Here is a 16,692-nt window from a genome sequence, read left to right as displayed (position 1 = left end):
TGCTGCTTGTTGATATTCTTCGAATCAGTGTTTAGCTTGGTGAGAACCTCAAGAAAGTATAAAAACGTACTAGTTGATTGCTCATTCATGAAATTAATGACATAATGGAGAATTATGTTGTAGAGGAGAGTATACTTTCATAAAGTTAACCTAAATTAGATGCTGATATTTCATGAATATGAAAATCATTATCAAGTTCATTAATGTCTTCTTGAAAAAACTAACACCAGTCGATTCATCTGTTGTAACTAACCACATATTTTCATAAAGAAGCTAAAATGTTTCACAGTGCGGTGTTTGCTTGGTGATGAATTCAGTAGTGTGTGGCAGCATTGGACCAGTATCTAGATTCCTTGATGGAGAGAAGGTTTTATGAAATTACCAGAGGAAATTTTAGGGGTCTTCAGAAATTCGCATGTTAATGAACACTTTTTAGTAATGTATGCTTCATTTGATTTTAGTTAAAATCTTGGGTTGGCTTTAAAAACTTAGTTTTCTCATAGTCATTCATTTAATATTTCACCACCAGATATATATATTTCAATGTTAGTTCAGCTTTCATAGTTCAATTTTAGATATAGAACGCATATTTTGGTACTTGAAAGATTCATCTTCAATATCAGCCAGATAATGCAAAAATGTTGACGATAACTAATAAATTGAATGAAGCTACGAAAAACATGCAAATGAAGTGAGATTCACCAGCGCAGCGAAGCTTTACGAACCTATGTTCATCGTTTCTTTTGTAAGATGAAAATATCGAAAAACTAAAATAAAACCCAATTTTAAAAGTGAAACACTACTTGGGTTTGAAGTATGAAAGGATCTAGACTGTGGTGGTATCATTGGTTAGTTAGGTAGCAAAAATATAAAATGATTGGGTAATGCCATCATATACTTTCATATTTCAATTATCATATGAAATATTCACTTTTGAAAGCGACAATAATCGATAAAATGAGTAATATACATCATATCTAAATTTATTTCCAACTTGTATTAATAATTACAACTTCAATAAGTACAATATATATATATATATTTTTAAAAATTAATAATAATATTTTCCGGGAACAAAAATTCTTCGATGAGAAATTTGATTATGTAGAGTAGTCACTTATATGCTAGAATGTTCTTAACCCTAATGTAAGACTGAAAATAATTAACTGATGGAGTCAACTCACCTGAATTTTATTAATTTATTGAGAAATTAATCTAAAACACTTCTATAAAAGTATAACACACACTGGGTAATTTAATTTACCTCTACATATCACTATATAGTGAACGATTTGTTCTGATAAGTATCAAGAAAGAGGTGTACATTAGCGTTCGAAGTATCATTATTCCAATTAGTATAACAAAATTAAAAATTTATCGATTTTTTCATTGCTGACCAGATGAATCATTTTCTCCAGAAAATATTCAAAACTTTTAGTTTTATTTTTAAATCAAGCTCGCAACTTAGGATGCATTCAAAAAATGATATGCACTGAACTCTTTAAAAAAATCAATCACAATCTTTGGGATCCACTATACTTTATCAAGTATGGCTAGAAAGTAAACCTAGCATGATTTAGGTCGTTATGTTTTCTTCCCACTTTTCAAATAATTCCTTGGCCTTCTGTAGCAATAATGTAGAATGCATGCTAGATTTCAAACGAAAAATATATTTTTCGATTTCGAACAATATTTGAATCTAGCTATTAATGAAAAATCTTTGAAAAATGTCTGAAATCCAAAACAAAATACATTTGGAGAAAATTAAGCAGTTGAAGCAAGCTATATACGGCCTTTTCAATGCACTCTCGTTTTGGTTTTCGCCTGTTGAAATTTGGAAATATTATTATTGTTCACGTGGCCATCCTCATTTACCATTGAATTTTGGATTTCAGCTTTCAAGTGAATGAGAGCTTACAATATATTCAAAACAACATCTGATTTTTCCTTTTCTGTTTCAAGTTTCGATAAGTAACGTAGCAATTTTGATAGGTTATTTATTCAGACATTCGTAGTAGATTAGTTGTATTTTTTTTTGTAAATATTGTTTAGTTGCCTACTCCGAATCGGATGGTGATAAAAGGCCTTATAATGAATAAGATCTAGTGAAAAACATGCATATGATTATATCATATCTTACTCAATAACCCCGTATTGACCAGTAAATTGATAATGAAAATTGCCTTTTTGTCTTCCTCAAGTGTGTTCTTTCAATAGAAGAAATTGTATTCATATCTAAAAAATGACTGATTCGTGTAGAAGATGTGTAAACAATTACTATTGAATTAGTCATTATATTTTCTAGTCATAGAAATTGTTAGAATACTATTGTAAGTCATGTTGAAGAAATAAATTATTATGATTTGTTTCGAGAAATTAATCAAGAAGTATAGGTACTTATTATTAGAGTCCAAATAGGTAGATCAGAGACCCTAGAATGAGCGTAGGTAGATTTAGTTCGTGTTCAGATTTATTGTTACCTTAACCCATTTTGATTTAGTATTACATATATGGCCCTGGTGATATATGGTGTGTAATGTGTGCTAAACTTCTGAATCGGTGGGTTTGTAGAAAGAGAACGTAACGAATGACGATAAAGTGACACAGACCTTTGCAATAAAATATATAAACTTTATCTCTCCAACAACTGTATGTATAAGATCAGGGTTGATATATATATATATATATATATATTCGGGTTAGAACGCCCTACGACGTTGATTTGGTCCAAATAAAGCCCCAAACTCATCTTCCGCAAAATACATGGAAATGACAAGAGTTTTAAAATGTTCATTCGTATCGGAGAGGTCAAATTTTTGATAACATTTTTAGTTGGAAAATGAGCATTGGAGTAGCTTTATGTCATCATGGGGCTTTCCCATAAATTCCTTGGACATACTATCGCTTCTGACTACCAAGGGTGATGCGTTACCAATGAAATGGTACTCAAACTTCAGATGCTGCTATAATGACCATGTATTATATACCTGAAAGACAATTACATTCTACCAAAAACAAAATGTTGCCAAAATGCCAAAGTACCCTAAAAATTTTGATGATCATCATACAGTGAGTGAATGCCAAAGGCTTTTCTGTTCATATCATCATATCAATAATAATAAGTATGAATATCCCATGCATAGGTAGGTACCTAAGTAACAATGAAATTGTTGGAAAAATCGTTGGAAACACAGGGTATAGGTACTTCATGATATAGGAATATCTGAGCGTGTGGATCAAAAAATGAAAAATCGCAAACCCTCAACAACATGAAAATCCCCTATAAAACAACTGATGGCAGTTTTCACTGTTGACTAGTTGATTAAAAATATATCTACAATGATCGTTTTCATGTTGCTCAGTCTAATGGAATACAATATAAGTAACCTTCACCCACCTGAAAATGCTATATTGTGATAGCGAAACGCATGTCAGTTGGTGACTTGGTGAGAATCATATTTATATAGGTAATTCTGTTTATAGTACAAAGCAATTTATGATTTTTGAGGTGTCTTGGAGTTGTGGAGCTAGAAAAAAGCAGGTTTCCTTGCTGTCAAAGAACTGTACAACAAGTTCTTCATTTCTATGTGTCATCGAAATAATTGGTCCAAGAATAAAGTGTTTCCACATTATAAGTAAAGAACTGAATAATTGTCATTTCCGAAAAATGAGAATTCAAACAAGGAAAAATATGCGGAAAATTATTCGAGCCATCCAAGTGCGTTTGAATTGTTTCTCAAAAAGTTCTTTATTACTGAAGTCTTCAAAATTGTAACAATACAAAATGTATTATAGTATAGACAGGTATAGGTTTTCACATTTATTCAACAAAGAACTTAAATAATTTTTATTTCTGAAAAATGGGATTGACAGAGCAATGAAGTAATAATTTGAATTACATGTCTAGGTGCTTAGTTCAATAAGACCGGTTCGGCGGTTCCGTTGCTGACAAAAAAAGTTCAAGCCACCAGCTTACAGAGAGTATAGTAGTTTCACTTTCACACAAAGATTTATTTTATTATTTGCACAGGGTTCGAAATAGTTGCCCCCAACCGGCCCAAGATTGACCATTCAAAAATTCAGGACACTACAAATTCTGACAAATCAAGTTAAATGAGTATGGGGTGGGGCAGGGGATGTTTTGCTTATTGCTTCTGATTGGCTGAACGGATGCCATCTCTTGAAGATTCATGCGAAATTGCCTGCAATGGAAGGGGCATCTACAGAGCCAGAGAAATTAATAGTTTCGGCTAGTGCAAAGATTATAGATTATAGATCATAATCTTTGGGCTAGTGTTCATGAAAATATGGACCTCGATTCCTTCGGGATAATCTTATACTGATCAGCTGTTTTTGAATCTATATGTCTCCCTTCAAAAAACTCTTCCATTGAGGATGTGGCTGAATGGTAGACCTTCCGAAAGATGTATTGGTACGTGGGAGGAAGTGAAGCAATATTAGATGGTTAATCAAAATCACCTGACTTAATTTTTTTTTAATTTGTCATATTTATTCATATGAACATTGATTAGAGTTTCGAAACATACATACTAATTGCATTGTGGTACCAAAATAAATGTCGATCTGTTCAATATGTTGTGAATTTTTGTTTCGATAAAAAAGATTCCATAACTTATAAACAGTTTTCATCGAACTATCTAAGGAGACCTAAGGTCATCAAGCCTTCGAGATGAGGAAATTCTGATTTTTTAGATTTTTTTCAAACCACTTCTTAAAGTTGAGCCATTTGAAAATTAATTGGACATTTTCTTGCTTATTTTAAGATCTTCTAAGGATGCTGATAGATTTAATGGTGTAATATGCCTCAGAACAAACACATTGAGATCCAATCAAATTAGGCTAATGTGATCTTCTGGTTTACCTACTTATAGAGGGCTTGGTAAGGGATGGGGCCTGAGGCCTTAGACGACAGTGACGACACATTATGCACTGAGTGTAATTGTTCCTGATAGAAATTTATTTTCTACACCAAACAAGCTCAAACTTACAGAGTTAAGGGCAAAACAATAACAACACCTACAATTCATATGGTGAAAGGGACTCCGGACTCCACTCTGCAGACTTTGTCGGCGTGTAGCAGTCTCTCCAACTATAAGCGGGTGACCAATTGATGGCTACGATGCATCGGTTCAGTTTAGTTGTTGAAGAAGAAGAAGATGATGCCCCGAGCGGTGACAACTTTTTCTGCAGCGAACATATACCTCTTCATTGTTTTTATCCTAAACTTTTTATGTTTACTAGAAAAGGCCTTATTTGAAAATGAGAACAGGAAATCATTGTAGGTTGGTTTCAATGGAAACTTAATTAAGAATATTTTATTTTCAAAGTGGAAACGACAATACAGTCATTCCTATAATGTGAGCATGATGAATGAGAGTAGGAAATCTCAGAGAAGTCAAAACATCTAAACACAACTGTAGACCAGTTTCGGGATAATTGTCCACTCATCAATACATTGTAGTGTTAAATATTCCAGAGGATAGGGCCTTTCTCTGCAAACTCCTACTCCAATTCATGGCTCCCACATTCAACTACTATCGCAGTCAGCGAATGTTCAAAAATTCGTCAAGCGACTGCAGTAGAGTCAAGAGGGTCGCCAGACCACTTAAGTAAAATTTTCCTCTCCACTTTGATAATTTCGAGGAGCCTGGTTAGCACTTGAAATAGTAGGTACTCCATTTCAACGATATTATATATCTGTTTTAATGGTTCGAATACCTGCAAACCAACTGCTATGCTCACCTATGGAAACTGTATATAAATATTATCCACTTATAGTCATTCACTGACCAACCCAGTAGCAGTACATTTGTCATGGGTGTTTCTGTTGACTTTATGGGATAAAGGTGTGAACAGTAATGCACTGGATAACAGTTGACGAACGCGGAATAGTTCCGGAGGTCACAATGTATGTGAATGGAAAAATTCCCTATTGTTCCTATTTATTCATTTGATTATTTCTTAATTGATTTGAATAAATTATTTCAAATTAATCTTTCACTATACTAATTGTGTATGAATACTAGCATCACTTTCATAGTCCGGTGTTTATGCGTGAATTATGATTTCACCTTCCACCATAAGGAATCTAAACTTTACCCCAACTGCAAAGGTTTTTATAGGTAGGTATATTTACCTATTTTCATGAATACTTGCAAGATGTGAAAAAAGGGATAATACTAAATATTAGTTATAATTAGATAGGGGAGAGTTGGACAAAACGGGATATAGGGCAATATTCGAAAATAAGCAGGGCCATTTGACGACTGGTAGTATAAGTCGCTGTGGATAGGGTATCTGCAAATACACCAGTTCATTATTCAAATGATTTGTAAATCTGTAACGTATGACAAGCTGCAATTCGTGAAGGTAGTGTTATACTATATTCAAACTATTCAGTTTTGCCGGTAGTTAATGGAGAATTTTTCAATTTGAATAACGAAAATAAATAACGATGAGTATTTCATATGAAAATTTGAATATTTACAGATATGAAAAAAATATTTTTTCTCGTAAAAATCCTGAATAATATTTTGGAAGACGCGGTCGGGCAAAACGGGATACCATGCAGTCGGATAAAACTGGAAACTATCCCGTTTTGCACAATCAAGAGATCTATTGGTTTCAACAAAGATTTTGAATTTAATTGTTCAACAAGTCAAAAGAAGGATGGAAAAATATGCGAGAAAAACGAATCGGCAGTAATAAACAAGAATAAAGAGAAGATAAAAAATATGATATCTAACAAAAAGTCGACAAAAGAGAAGGGTGGAATAAACAAAAATTGTAGTTGTAGTTCAGAAGATGAAGAGGAACCCGATGTAACCTGCATTTATTGTTCAGAATTGAACTCTAAATCAAAGAGTGCTGACGGTTGGGTAATGTGGACTGTCGTATTGGTCTCACCACAGATTACAGAGAATCTGTAATCTGTGGGTCTCACGAAGCTTGTGCCGGGGTTGAGAATGATGTTAATCCGTACTCGTGCGATTTTTGTCGTTGCTGAAGTCTTGATTTGTTATTTGTTATAAGTATGAGTCTCCTAAGGTGTTCTGTTTTCAATTTCAATAAATATATTTGACTCTCATAATCATTTTCATTTATACATCATCCCATTTTACCCGACTACGAGGGCAAAACAGGATACTTTACCTTTTATCACAAATATTACTTTTTCTACATAATCATCAAACAATGAAGGAATGCTTGATATTCAATATATAGAGAAGACACCAGAGAAGTTATTGTGCAGAAGTAGCAGTTATCAAAAGCTTGTTTAGGGAGTTATGGGTTATATAACGTTAGATATCCTGTTTTATCCAACTCTCCCCTATTTATTTATTTTTTAAAATAAAGATATTAGGAAACTTCTACAATAGATATATACATGCATTTCGCCTTTCCCTACTCCCTACTTTAACATATTCAACCTTATCAGGAAAGTTGCAATGTGCAGCGTTGCATTTGCACCTTCAATGAATAAAAAACATCAACTACAAGTATTCAAGAACTTGTATTCAATTAATTGAAGGATTTATTCAAAACAATCCGGCAACGTCGCGTTCTCAATGTAAACCAGATGCGAGAATTCGAAAACGTTTACGTTCGAGTATTGCTAAGGCCGGGCAAAGAGACATGATCCTACTTATATAATATTTTGAAGTCAGAAAACGTATCCACTACAGCACGATATTTTCCCCAGTTTTTATTTCAATCCCAGCATGGAAGTGTGCTTTCAATCTACCCATAAAAAATGATAAGCTCTGAAGTTAGAAAAACTCTACGCAAAGAAGTGTCGGCCGTTCAAAGTGAAAAAAAGTGAATATTTGTGATATTTCCGATACTGTCAAGGTGAGTTTGTGACTTTCTTCATATAAAACTAGTTCAATTGCAGTTCATGAAGGCTATTCGGCAGACAGATGAAAAGTTGGCAGAGACAAAAGTTATTAATAAACATATAATTGTCACCCAATCTCAATTCACCTTCTGAGATAGCAAAGACGATGATTTTTATAATGGTCTTGCTCTGATCCCTGAATATATTTAGATTCATTAGTAACGCAAAAATAAGCCGCATATTGTAAAGGAAAAGCAACGGGGGTACCTAATATCTATAAAATAATATATCTTTAGAAAAATATAGTACCTACCAACTGAGTGTGAGAAAAAAATGGTTAACTTCAGACATTCCTTAAGTTATTTTTGAAATTCAGCAACAATTTCAGATTCAAAACGGTTTCGTTGAGACTTTTTAATTCATTATTTGAGTGAAATGACGCGCGTCTTCATCATATACATTTAGATACGTTCCTCAAAAGTGCTTGAAACTAAGTAGTATTATTACTTTGAAAATAACGAAGTAATGAAAAACATCAAAACCGAGCTTCCAAAAAAAAATACCCAACTACCAAGAAAAAACTTATATAAATATATAAATGAAAGATTTTGGCGTTATTATATTAGGGTAGGTTATAATGTTGTCAATTCCAACTTGATCGTTCAGTTGGTTATTTTAATTATTTTTATTTGGGCATCTCTCTAATAAAGCTCGGTTTTCGAATAGAAAAGGAAATATTACTGAAATAACCAAAGAAACGATTGAGGCGTTATTATAATAGTGGGGTAAGTATTGTTATCAATTGTAGTCGTCTTTATGGTGGTTCGGTTTTTCGCAGAAAAATTTTTCAGTACATGTTATTTTTAATAAACAACGGTTCAATCACATGTCAGAAAGTTATTGAATATATGGTTTGTAAATTTTGGACCAACATAGTCGCATATAATGCAAGCAAGTTGAATAAAAATATCCATTCTTTTCAGAAGTGAAAATTAATGGTGGAAATTCCCTTAATGTTTTATGTATCTTAATAATTTTTCTTTCAATAATCTTCAGTTGATTATTGGTTAAAAGAGTTAAGTGTGTTTTGTTCCCAAAAACATAAGTTTTCCCAACTTATGTTTTTCATTAGGCACACTGATTAATAAAATAGCTATTTAAATTATGTCAACAGAACCCGTTCTTCACTATTCTATATAAGTCCCCATATGTTCTTTTGGTTTATCTGCATCTGAAAAATTATAGGGAGCGTTGAATAAACAATTGAATTTAAATACGACACGAAATTTTCTCCGAAAACTGAATTATTGCTTCTCGAATGGAATAAATTTTTATTTTTTTAAACTCTGGCGCCAGATATCATCGTTGATCTCTCTAACCCAAAGGCTTCGAAAACACGTTAAGCGATTTTCTCCTATCATCATAATGAACTTGGTGCCTCCTATAGTAAATCATAATGATATGTATGCAGAACGTTTCACATTGATTGACCTGAGCGACCGAAAAATATGAATTAAATTTCGAGAGAGTGATTTGATTCATTAGACTCCCTGTTTGCCTGATGTTTATACCACACCTCAAATAATTATGGAAAATATTGTTAATTTTGGATTATCATAATTTGTTAATGTTCGAGATAAAAGGTCAAAAATAAATAGATGTGTATTTAAAACACAGCAGGAAGGATGGAGGAAATGAGCTGAGAATGAGAAAAAGAAATACGGATTCTTCATTTCATCATCAATTTTGACTCGTCACAAAAAATGCTCCTTAGATAACTACAGAGCTCTTTCAAAAATTTACCTTGGGTTCAATTGAAATACTTCAAAGAGAAAGATAACGTAAATTATGACTAATTTTCCAATTGTTTAGCATAATACTTCTTTTTCATGAATATCGATATATTTGGTTCATTTCTGACTAGTTTCAAGATAAATATGGCCCATTAGCAAAGTATCATTATTGAATTGTTATGTAGGCACTATTGTTCTATTTGAACTCTTGAATAGACTGACTGCTGAGGTACCTACATTGATATCCACAATTTTAATGTAGAGGGTGACGGATCTTTTTTCATTAATGATATTTTTTAGGGGGTTTATTATTATGCAGGGTGAGACTTTGACTCGTACAAATATTTCAACAGTAGATTCTTGAGGTCAAAAGAAACACTTTTTTACTTTACAATTTTTTTCAAATTGGTTATTTAAAAGATAGAAGCTGTAGAAAAACCATAAAAAAATGTTATTTTTTTTATTCTATTTCCCAAACGGTTTTATCGCATGAAATGAATTTCGGAACGTAGTTTTTCATTTATTTGATGAATCTTTTATGAACACAAGGTATTACCCACGTCTTCCAGTATTCTCATTATGACCGTTACGTACCATACCGAAAATTCAAAGAACCCAACTCTTGAAACTAAATTGGACGCTAACTCATGAATAATTGAACGTTTTTTGAAATAAAAGTATTTTTCATATTTTCTCGTGTAATGCCCGTTTTCGAGTAATTTGATGTTGGATGCTTTGGCTGAATACAACTCTGTTCAAAAGATCTACAGATGTGTAGTGTCACAGATTTAGCTACCTAGTTATTCTGACGGTAATTTTGTTTTTCCATGGTTGGCACAGATCATTATCAAAATGTCTATATGTTTTTATCAGGGCCGAATCGGAAAAAATGGTATGAGAAAAAGTGTTTCTTTTGACCTCAAGAATATACTGTTGAAATATTTGTACTAGTCAAAGAGTATATTTTTTGTTTCTTACTTTTTCTTGACTAGTGAAATGGAAGTATTATATACTCTTCATCGATATCTTATTATTTGTATCAATTTTTGTTTTACAATAAATATTATTATTATCACACAGTCTATTCTATCGCTGTATATAGAAAGCCTTTCATTAAATAAATATGTAAGAAACTAAGGAAAAACGAAATATCTATTTGAAAAGGAGCTCACAATCGAACACTCAGTAGTATATTAGTGACATTTTTCTATTTATATTATTCTTGTATATGCTATATCTATAAATTTAGCAGTAAACCATCAAAAATAGTCTGTTTGACCTGAGTCAACCAATTCAACAGGTACCTATAATCTGTCAGTCGTTCAAAAAATTCATTCATTTCTTTAGATTCTTCAGATCTTAACTTCTAGGGTAGGGAACTGAAATCCTGATTTATATTGGGCGGACAAGATTAAGTTTTCAATAGAAATAGAAGTTTTGATATTTAAATAAGTGGATGAGAACCCCTACCATTTATTCAGGTATATATAAGATGTTTGGGTTTGAAACACGATAAGAGTTTAGGACAGTCATATTTGTTGAATGACGTGGAATGTAGTAACATCTTCCGAGTTAGATCTGTTTATGTTAATTTCGTTTTAATTTTACATATATGTATGTACTCGTATATCTTAATTCCTACTCTTCTGACGGTGAGTCTTTTCTTTCAATATATTCGAAAGCAAATCTGAATTTTTCACGTAATTTTGAATCTTCATTATCATAACTGCGATTTCAATACGATCTTGAATTCAATACAATAGTTTTCTGATCTCAAATTCCTTTTTTTCATCTTCAACTAGATCAATAAATTATTTCACCAGTTATTATCGTTGTTACCGAATGAAATCATACAATATATCCAAAAATCCGATTGAAGATTTCTTGCAAACTTTGATATATTCACAAAGATGTTTTTGACACTGGTATAATTCCTCTGAAAGTTTTTTTTCATTATCATATTGAAAGGGCATTCATTATCGAATTCCAGGATGCCAATAAGTGTGTATATTGAATATACACAATTATTCAATTCGGAATATACCTATGTACTTTATTCCAAGAGAAATAACAGAATTCAACTCAACTCCAAGAAAAAAAAAGTCTGCCAATTTTTCACACACAATGCTTACACCATATGTCCACTTTTGAAACAAGATTAGAAAATTACAGATATTTTTACAAAACGATAACGTTCTGTTAAGGAAGAAGGGCAACAAAATGATTTAATTCCTGTTATGCTATATTATGAAATGAATTTTTTTTCTTATGGTTTTTTAGACGCTTACCTCCAGTGTATACGAAGTAGCCAAAAATAGCTGCATCTACACATTTCATGCCGAATACCCAGATATTTTTACGAATGTAATAATAATTATATTTAATTTAAGCAGGGGGTGCCTAAAAACAAATTATATGAAAGACATCTATTTTTGTCAAGAAGTTGCCCCTTGATTTTTTCGCAACTATTTATTTAAGTTAATGTTGCATCATGCCTTCTGTTAGAGATTTCTTTAATTTTTTCTGTGAAATATTGAAAATATTTCTCTTTTTTGTAATGATTTTATTCGTTATTTTTTTTCAGGTTAATCAAATTTTTACATCATGCTGCTGTCACATAGTCCTCCAGTTTTCTCGCACAGCCCACCCACTGAGTTCCTTCCACATCAACCCTACCACGTGTCGCCGTTCAGAGATGTGCCTAGGATTCGAAGATCAACTTCTTTTCCAGTCAGGTGCTCCTCGAAACAATTCACCCGACCTAGCAAACCGATTTTAATAACAAGAACATCCGAGGAAACTTCTTCTGATGACGACAATCTGAGTCCAACGAAGAACAAGAAAAAAGTCGTATTTGCCGACGACAAAGGAATGTCTTTAACACACGTGCGACTGATGACTGAACCTTCCAACGTCCCTCCCCTCTGGACCAAGCGTTTCCTTTCAGAAGTTACTCGTGGAATCAGTGCTGATCCGGTAAAATCTGACGTTAGTTGGGAAATCGCTTTTCCCCAGCCTGCATCGGACTATATACAGTTTCGACACAGGCTAGAGACACAACGTGTTTGTTTGGAGAATATCTTGATAAAGGAGAATGAAGAACAAATCTTCGGAACCATCAAAGTAGCGAATTTATCCTTCGAGAAGGTTATATTTGTGCGGTCATCTTGTGATGACTGGAGTACACACCATGATACATTTTGCTCTTACGTCCCAAACACCTTACCATCTTCCAGTGCCACGTCAGCTTACGTCGTTTATGACACCTTCTCCTTCAATATGGATCTGCCGAAAAAATCTAAAAGATTGGAATTTTGCATATGTTTCAAAAGCGACCAAACGGAATACTGGGATAACAACGACAATAAGAATTATCTTCTTCTCAAAAGGATCCATTTTCTTCCTAGAACAAACTCGAACGACAGTTTCTTAAATGGCCAAAACATGATACCGAAAAAGGAAAACAAGGGTACGAGTGATTACGTTGGAACCTCAGTAAATGCAAGTACGTGGTCAGAATTTGCCAGTTGGACTCATTTTGAAAACAGTGGACCTTATTGGTGAATTAGGATCAGTGAAAACATCCTGAGATGTGATCCATGAAAAATAAAAGGTCAGTATTTTCAAGGTTGCACAAATTTCTTAATTATTATTGTTGATATTGCGGGCACTCATGTATGAATGTGATAATTCCAATTATAAAATTACGGGTTAGTGATTTTCGGAAAAATGTATACATTCACACATATCCTTTATGCCTCTAGAGTCCAAATATGTACGAGTTCACAACTTCAAGGCATTTTAGTTTGTTTCTTAACGATTAATAAAGTCTGCTGAACCACGTTAAAGACGATTGAACAAAAACTTTAATAATTCTAGTAGAAGAAACTGGTAAAATCACGAAAACTTTCTGATATCTTGAAAGAACTATGTTTTATTTTATAAATTGATGTTTTCTTTGTGAGAACAAATTTTTATTGCAACTTTTCAAGTAGTTAGTAGGTTTACTTATGACCGGTTTCGTAATCAAACCTAAATTCGCTTTAATTTTAAAGCTTCCTTTAAACCTACTAAAAATGACAGTGAAGGAAGCTTTAAGCTTAAAGTGACTTTAAATTTGATTATGAAACTGGCCGTAACTTTATTATTATTATATTTGAATCTCTAGTGGCTGCGATTTTGAATGCTGATCTATTGGCTATGAATTTGAGTATTGCTTGAATTCAAATACTCATATATTTTATTTCTATGAGTCAAACGGTCATACACCTGAAGTTAAGCTGCGTCAGGACTTTCAAGGCCAGCTCAATGTCAATAATTCTTGAAGCCAATGTAAATATAGATACAAATAAAATATTTATTTATTTTTCTTTTTTTTTGTTTCAGACTGTCCAAGATCTGGAATAGATTGGATGAAACATTAATGGCGAAGATTTCCACTCCTGAAACCCACTCTTTCTAAGAATCTTCTGCTCCATGAATTCTATATTGTTGATCGATGTCTTCTATCTGTGATAAGATTGAAAATATGCAACTTCAAGGCATTCGTTTTTCATTTTATTATTTCGACTATCATTATGATTCAATATCTTTTCTACGAAGATTCACGCAGAGTTATTATACGGTTTTTGTCTTCTACTTAATATTTTAGCACCGTGACATTATGTCCATTCCTTTCAAGAATAATTTTATCGCTTAGTGTTAGACCAACGAAGAACTCGGCTACAATAATTTCCAAACATTTAACTTCTATAATCCTGATAATTTGGAGGTGAAATCTGCATTTACATTTCATTTACGATAATTTGCCTCGCTGAATTCCTTCAAATGGACCAGTTCATTGTCTCCAAGATAGTATCAAAGGCAATGGATGTAATTTTCTGGGAATGAGTAATTACTTATATAATAGTGAAAATAGTACTTATAATATGGTGCCATTGTTATCATTAGTGGATACTGAAGGTGTTATCATAAACTTTCGAACTTATTGTTACTTTGTATATTTTTCTGTTATGTTGTTTTAAGTGTATCTTTTTACAAAACTATATCGATTATCTTGTAAATGTTGAATATATTGATTTTAATATAAACTTATATAATTTTATCGTTTTTATGTGTTTGAATTGTTCGCTACACCTCCGATGTTCTAGTGGAATGTAAATAGTAATTGACTGACCTCTATTTATCAATAAAAACATGAAAAAAGGGAACGAAACTCACGTTGTTGAGTAACATAATTAAATTAAATTATACATTTGTATTCTGAGCTATCATGAGCGTTTTTGTGATAACATCGGATGATGCCTATCCATTATTATCTATTTATAATGAGCATTGGATGATTTTCAGCGCCAAGAAGGCTATGGAATTTTGGCAACTTATATTCTGCCTTTGAAAGTATTGATTAGATTGCATCATACCATTTCGGTGTAAATCCATCGTCCCAAACTACACTATTTTTAATTAGAAAATAATAAAATAGTCTCAACAATGATGAAATCAATTCGAAGTCAGCCAAAACAATTTATAATTATGGCTTACACGTACAGAAACTTGAATTCTAGTGTAAATACAAGGTATGTATGTAAATGAATATTCTAGGGAAACAGGAGGTTGAGTTGTTGAATAAGCAAAAGCTTTTCATTATAAAAGAAAAACATAGTCTACCAAAGAAATTGAGAATGAATAGTATCAAAAGTTTATTCATCACATTTAGAAGAGAAAAGTGCTTGAGACTTTTTGAGCAGAAGTTCATGGAGTTTTCTAACAACTACATAATTAAATTTGTGTTATTGTTTTGCAGAATGATTCTTCCTTTTTTTTATTCATATATGCTGAACATTTCTCGTTTAAGTATCTAAGTATAGTATAAAAACAAACAATCTTTGACATATAGAGCCATCCAACTCACGTGATTTTTCAACAATTAATATGGCCTTTGGTGGAAAATCAAAAGCTGTAAGTTCTACTTGCTCATGTTGTTCAAGTCACATCAAAGTAGCTCAAAGAATGTTATCGAACAATTTGGTGATGAAGTTGAATATTTCAATACAAATCAATGACTATTTAGGGTTTTATCGTCTTTATAAATATTTTTCACCATGTTTTTTCTTACCATTGTTTTGGAATAATCTGAATCTACATGAGCGTTTGTAGTGTGATGTTTGGGGTACTTTTGGGGGATTTATCTCCCTCTGCTGAAATCCTCAATGCAATAAAGATTATTTATTGGCTGAAATTATAAAATCATACGATTTGTTTGTTTTTCTGAATACGTCGAAGCTCGGAGTTCGAACCACTTGACCGGTTATTCATACAAATATCTTATCTAAATGCTGAAAATTCTTTTCAAATATTTGTTCGAGTAATTTGGAAGTACCGTTGCGTAGAGAAAGGCGTAGAAGCAATTTGCATATAGTCCTTATCATCTTCAATAGACTAAACGTACCAAATTTGGAATTAATGCTAATCGGATATTGTCAAAAAGTGAATGTCGAATTAAAGATATAAGATTGTATAATCGCTGAATTAATTTCAGCTTTTGGTGCCGGGTACGTTATCACTTAAACACCACGTGCTTTTGAAGTGAAAAACATTAAGTGGGGAGTCAGACGATCATCAGTCTTATACATGAACGAAAAGCGTTGCCAGATTTACTGATACTTCGTTGATTCTACTCTCAAACCTTATTATTAGCCGCTAAAGCGCGCTCAAGATTGTTGATAGTTTCTATCTTGTAACAAATCATCGTATTTGAACCATTCAAAGTTTAATCCCCACAGTCGGTCCCCTATCACCCTAAAGGGGTTAAGGACTTCATTATTAAACTCGTATTTTTGAGGATTTTCACTCAATACAGTTTTCAAATTAAAAACTAATGAACATTGAACATTTAACACCCTGTAGATTCGTAACTAAGCGTTTGCGAAGCAATTTTTATACAGGGTGGTCCAGTTCGTAACCAAGAAATTTTAACCACGTATTCTACATCAAAAATAAGCCCTAGTTTGTCATATAAACATATGTCGAGAAATGTTTCCT

The 16,692-nt window shown here is 32.6% G+C and overlaps 1 protein-coding gene across 1 annotated transcript; it reads left to right on the top strand.

The window, feature by feature from the left end:
* Positions 1-7,617: 7,617 nt before the first annotated feature.
* Positions 7,618-14,760, top strand: LOC123315424 (protein phosphatase 1 regulatory subunit 3C-B). The gene is made up of 3 exons (XM_044901112.1): positions 7,618-7,872; positions 12,236-13,264; positions 14,038-14,760. The coding sequence occupies exon 2, from the start codon at positions 12,256-12,258 to the stop codon at positions 13,213-13,215; it is 960 nt and encodes a 319-aa protein (XP_044757047.1). The 5' UTR covers positions 7,618-7,872; positions 12,236-12,255; the 3' UTR covers positions 13,216-13,264; positions 14,038-14,760.
* The last annotated feature ends 1,932 nt before the right edge of the window (positions 14,761-16,692 follow it).

This window comes from Coccinella septempunctata, chromosome 6 (genome assembly GCF_907165205.1).
Source record: "Coccinella septempunctata chromosome 6, icCocSept1.1, whole genome shotgun sequence".
Classification (NCBI taxonomy): Eukaryota; Metazoa; Arthropoda; class Insecta; order Coleoptera; family Coccinellidae; genus Coccinella; species Coccinella septempunctata.
Note: the sequence above shows the minus strand (reverse complement) of the source record. Positions and strands in the feature narration are given on the sequence as shown.

Excerpts from the sequence above, each read along its gene's own strand:
- LOC123315424 (XM_044901112.1), top strand. The coding sequence starts at position 12,256 with ATGCTGCTGTCACATAGTCCTCCAGTTTTCTCGCACAGCCCACCCACT.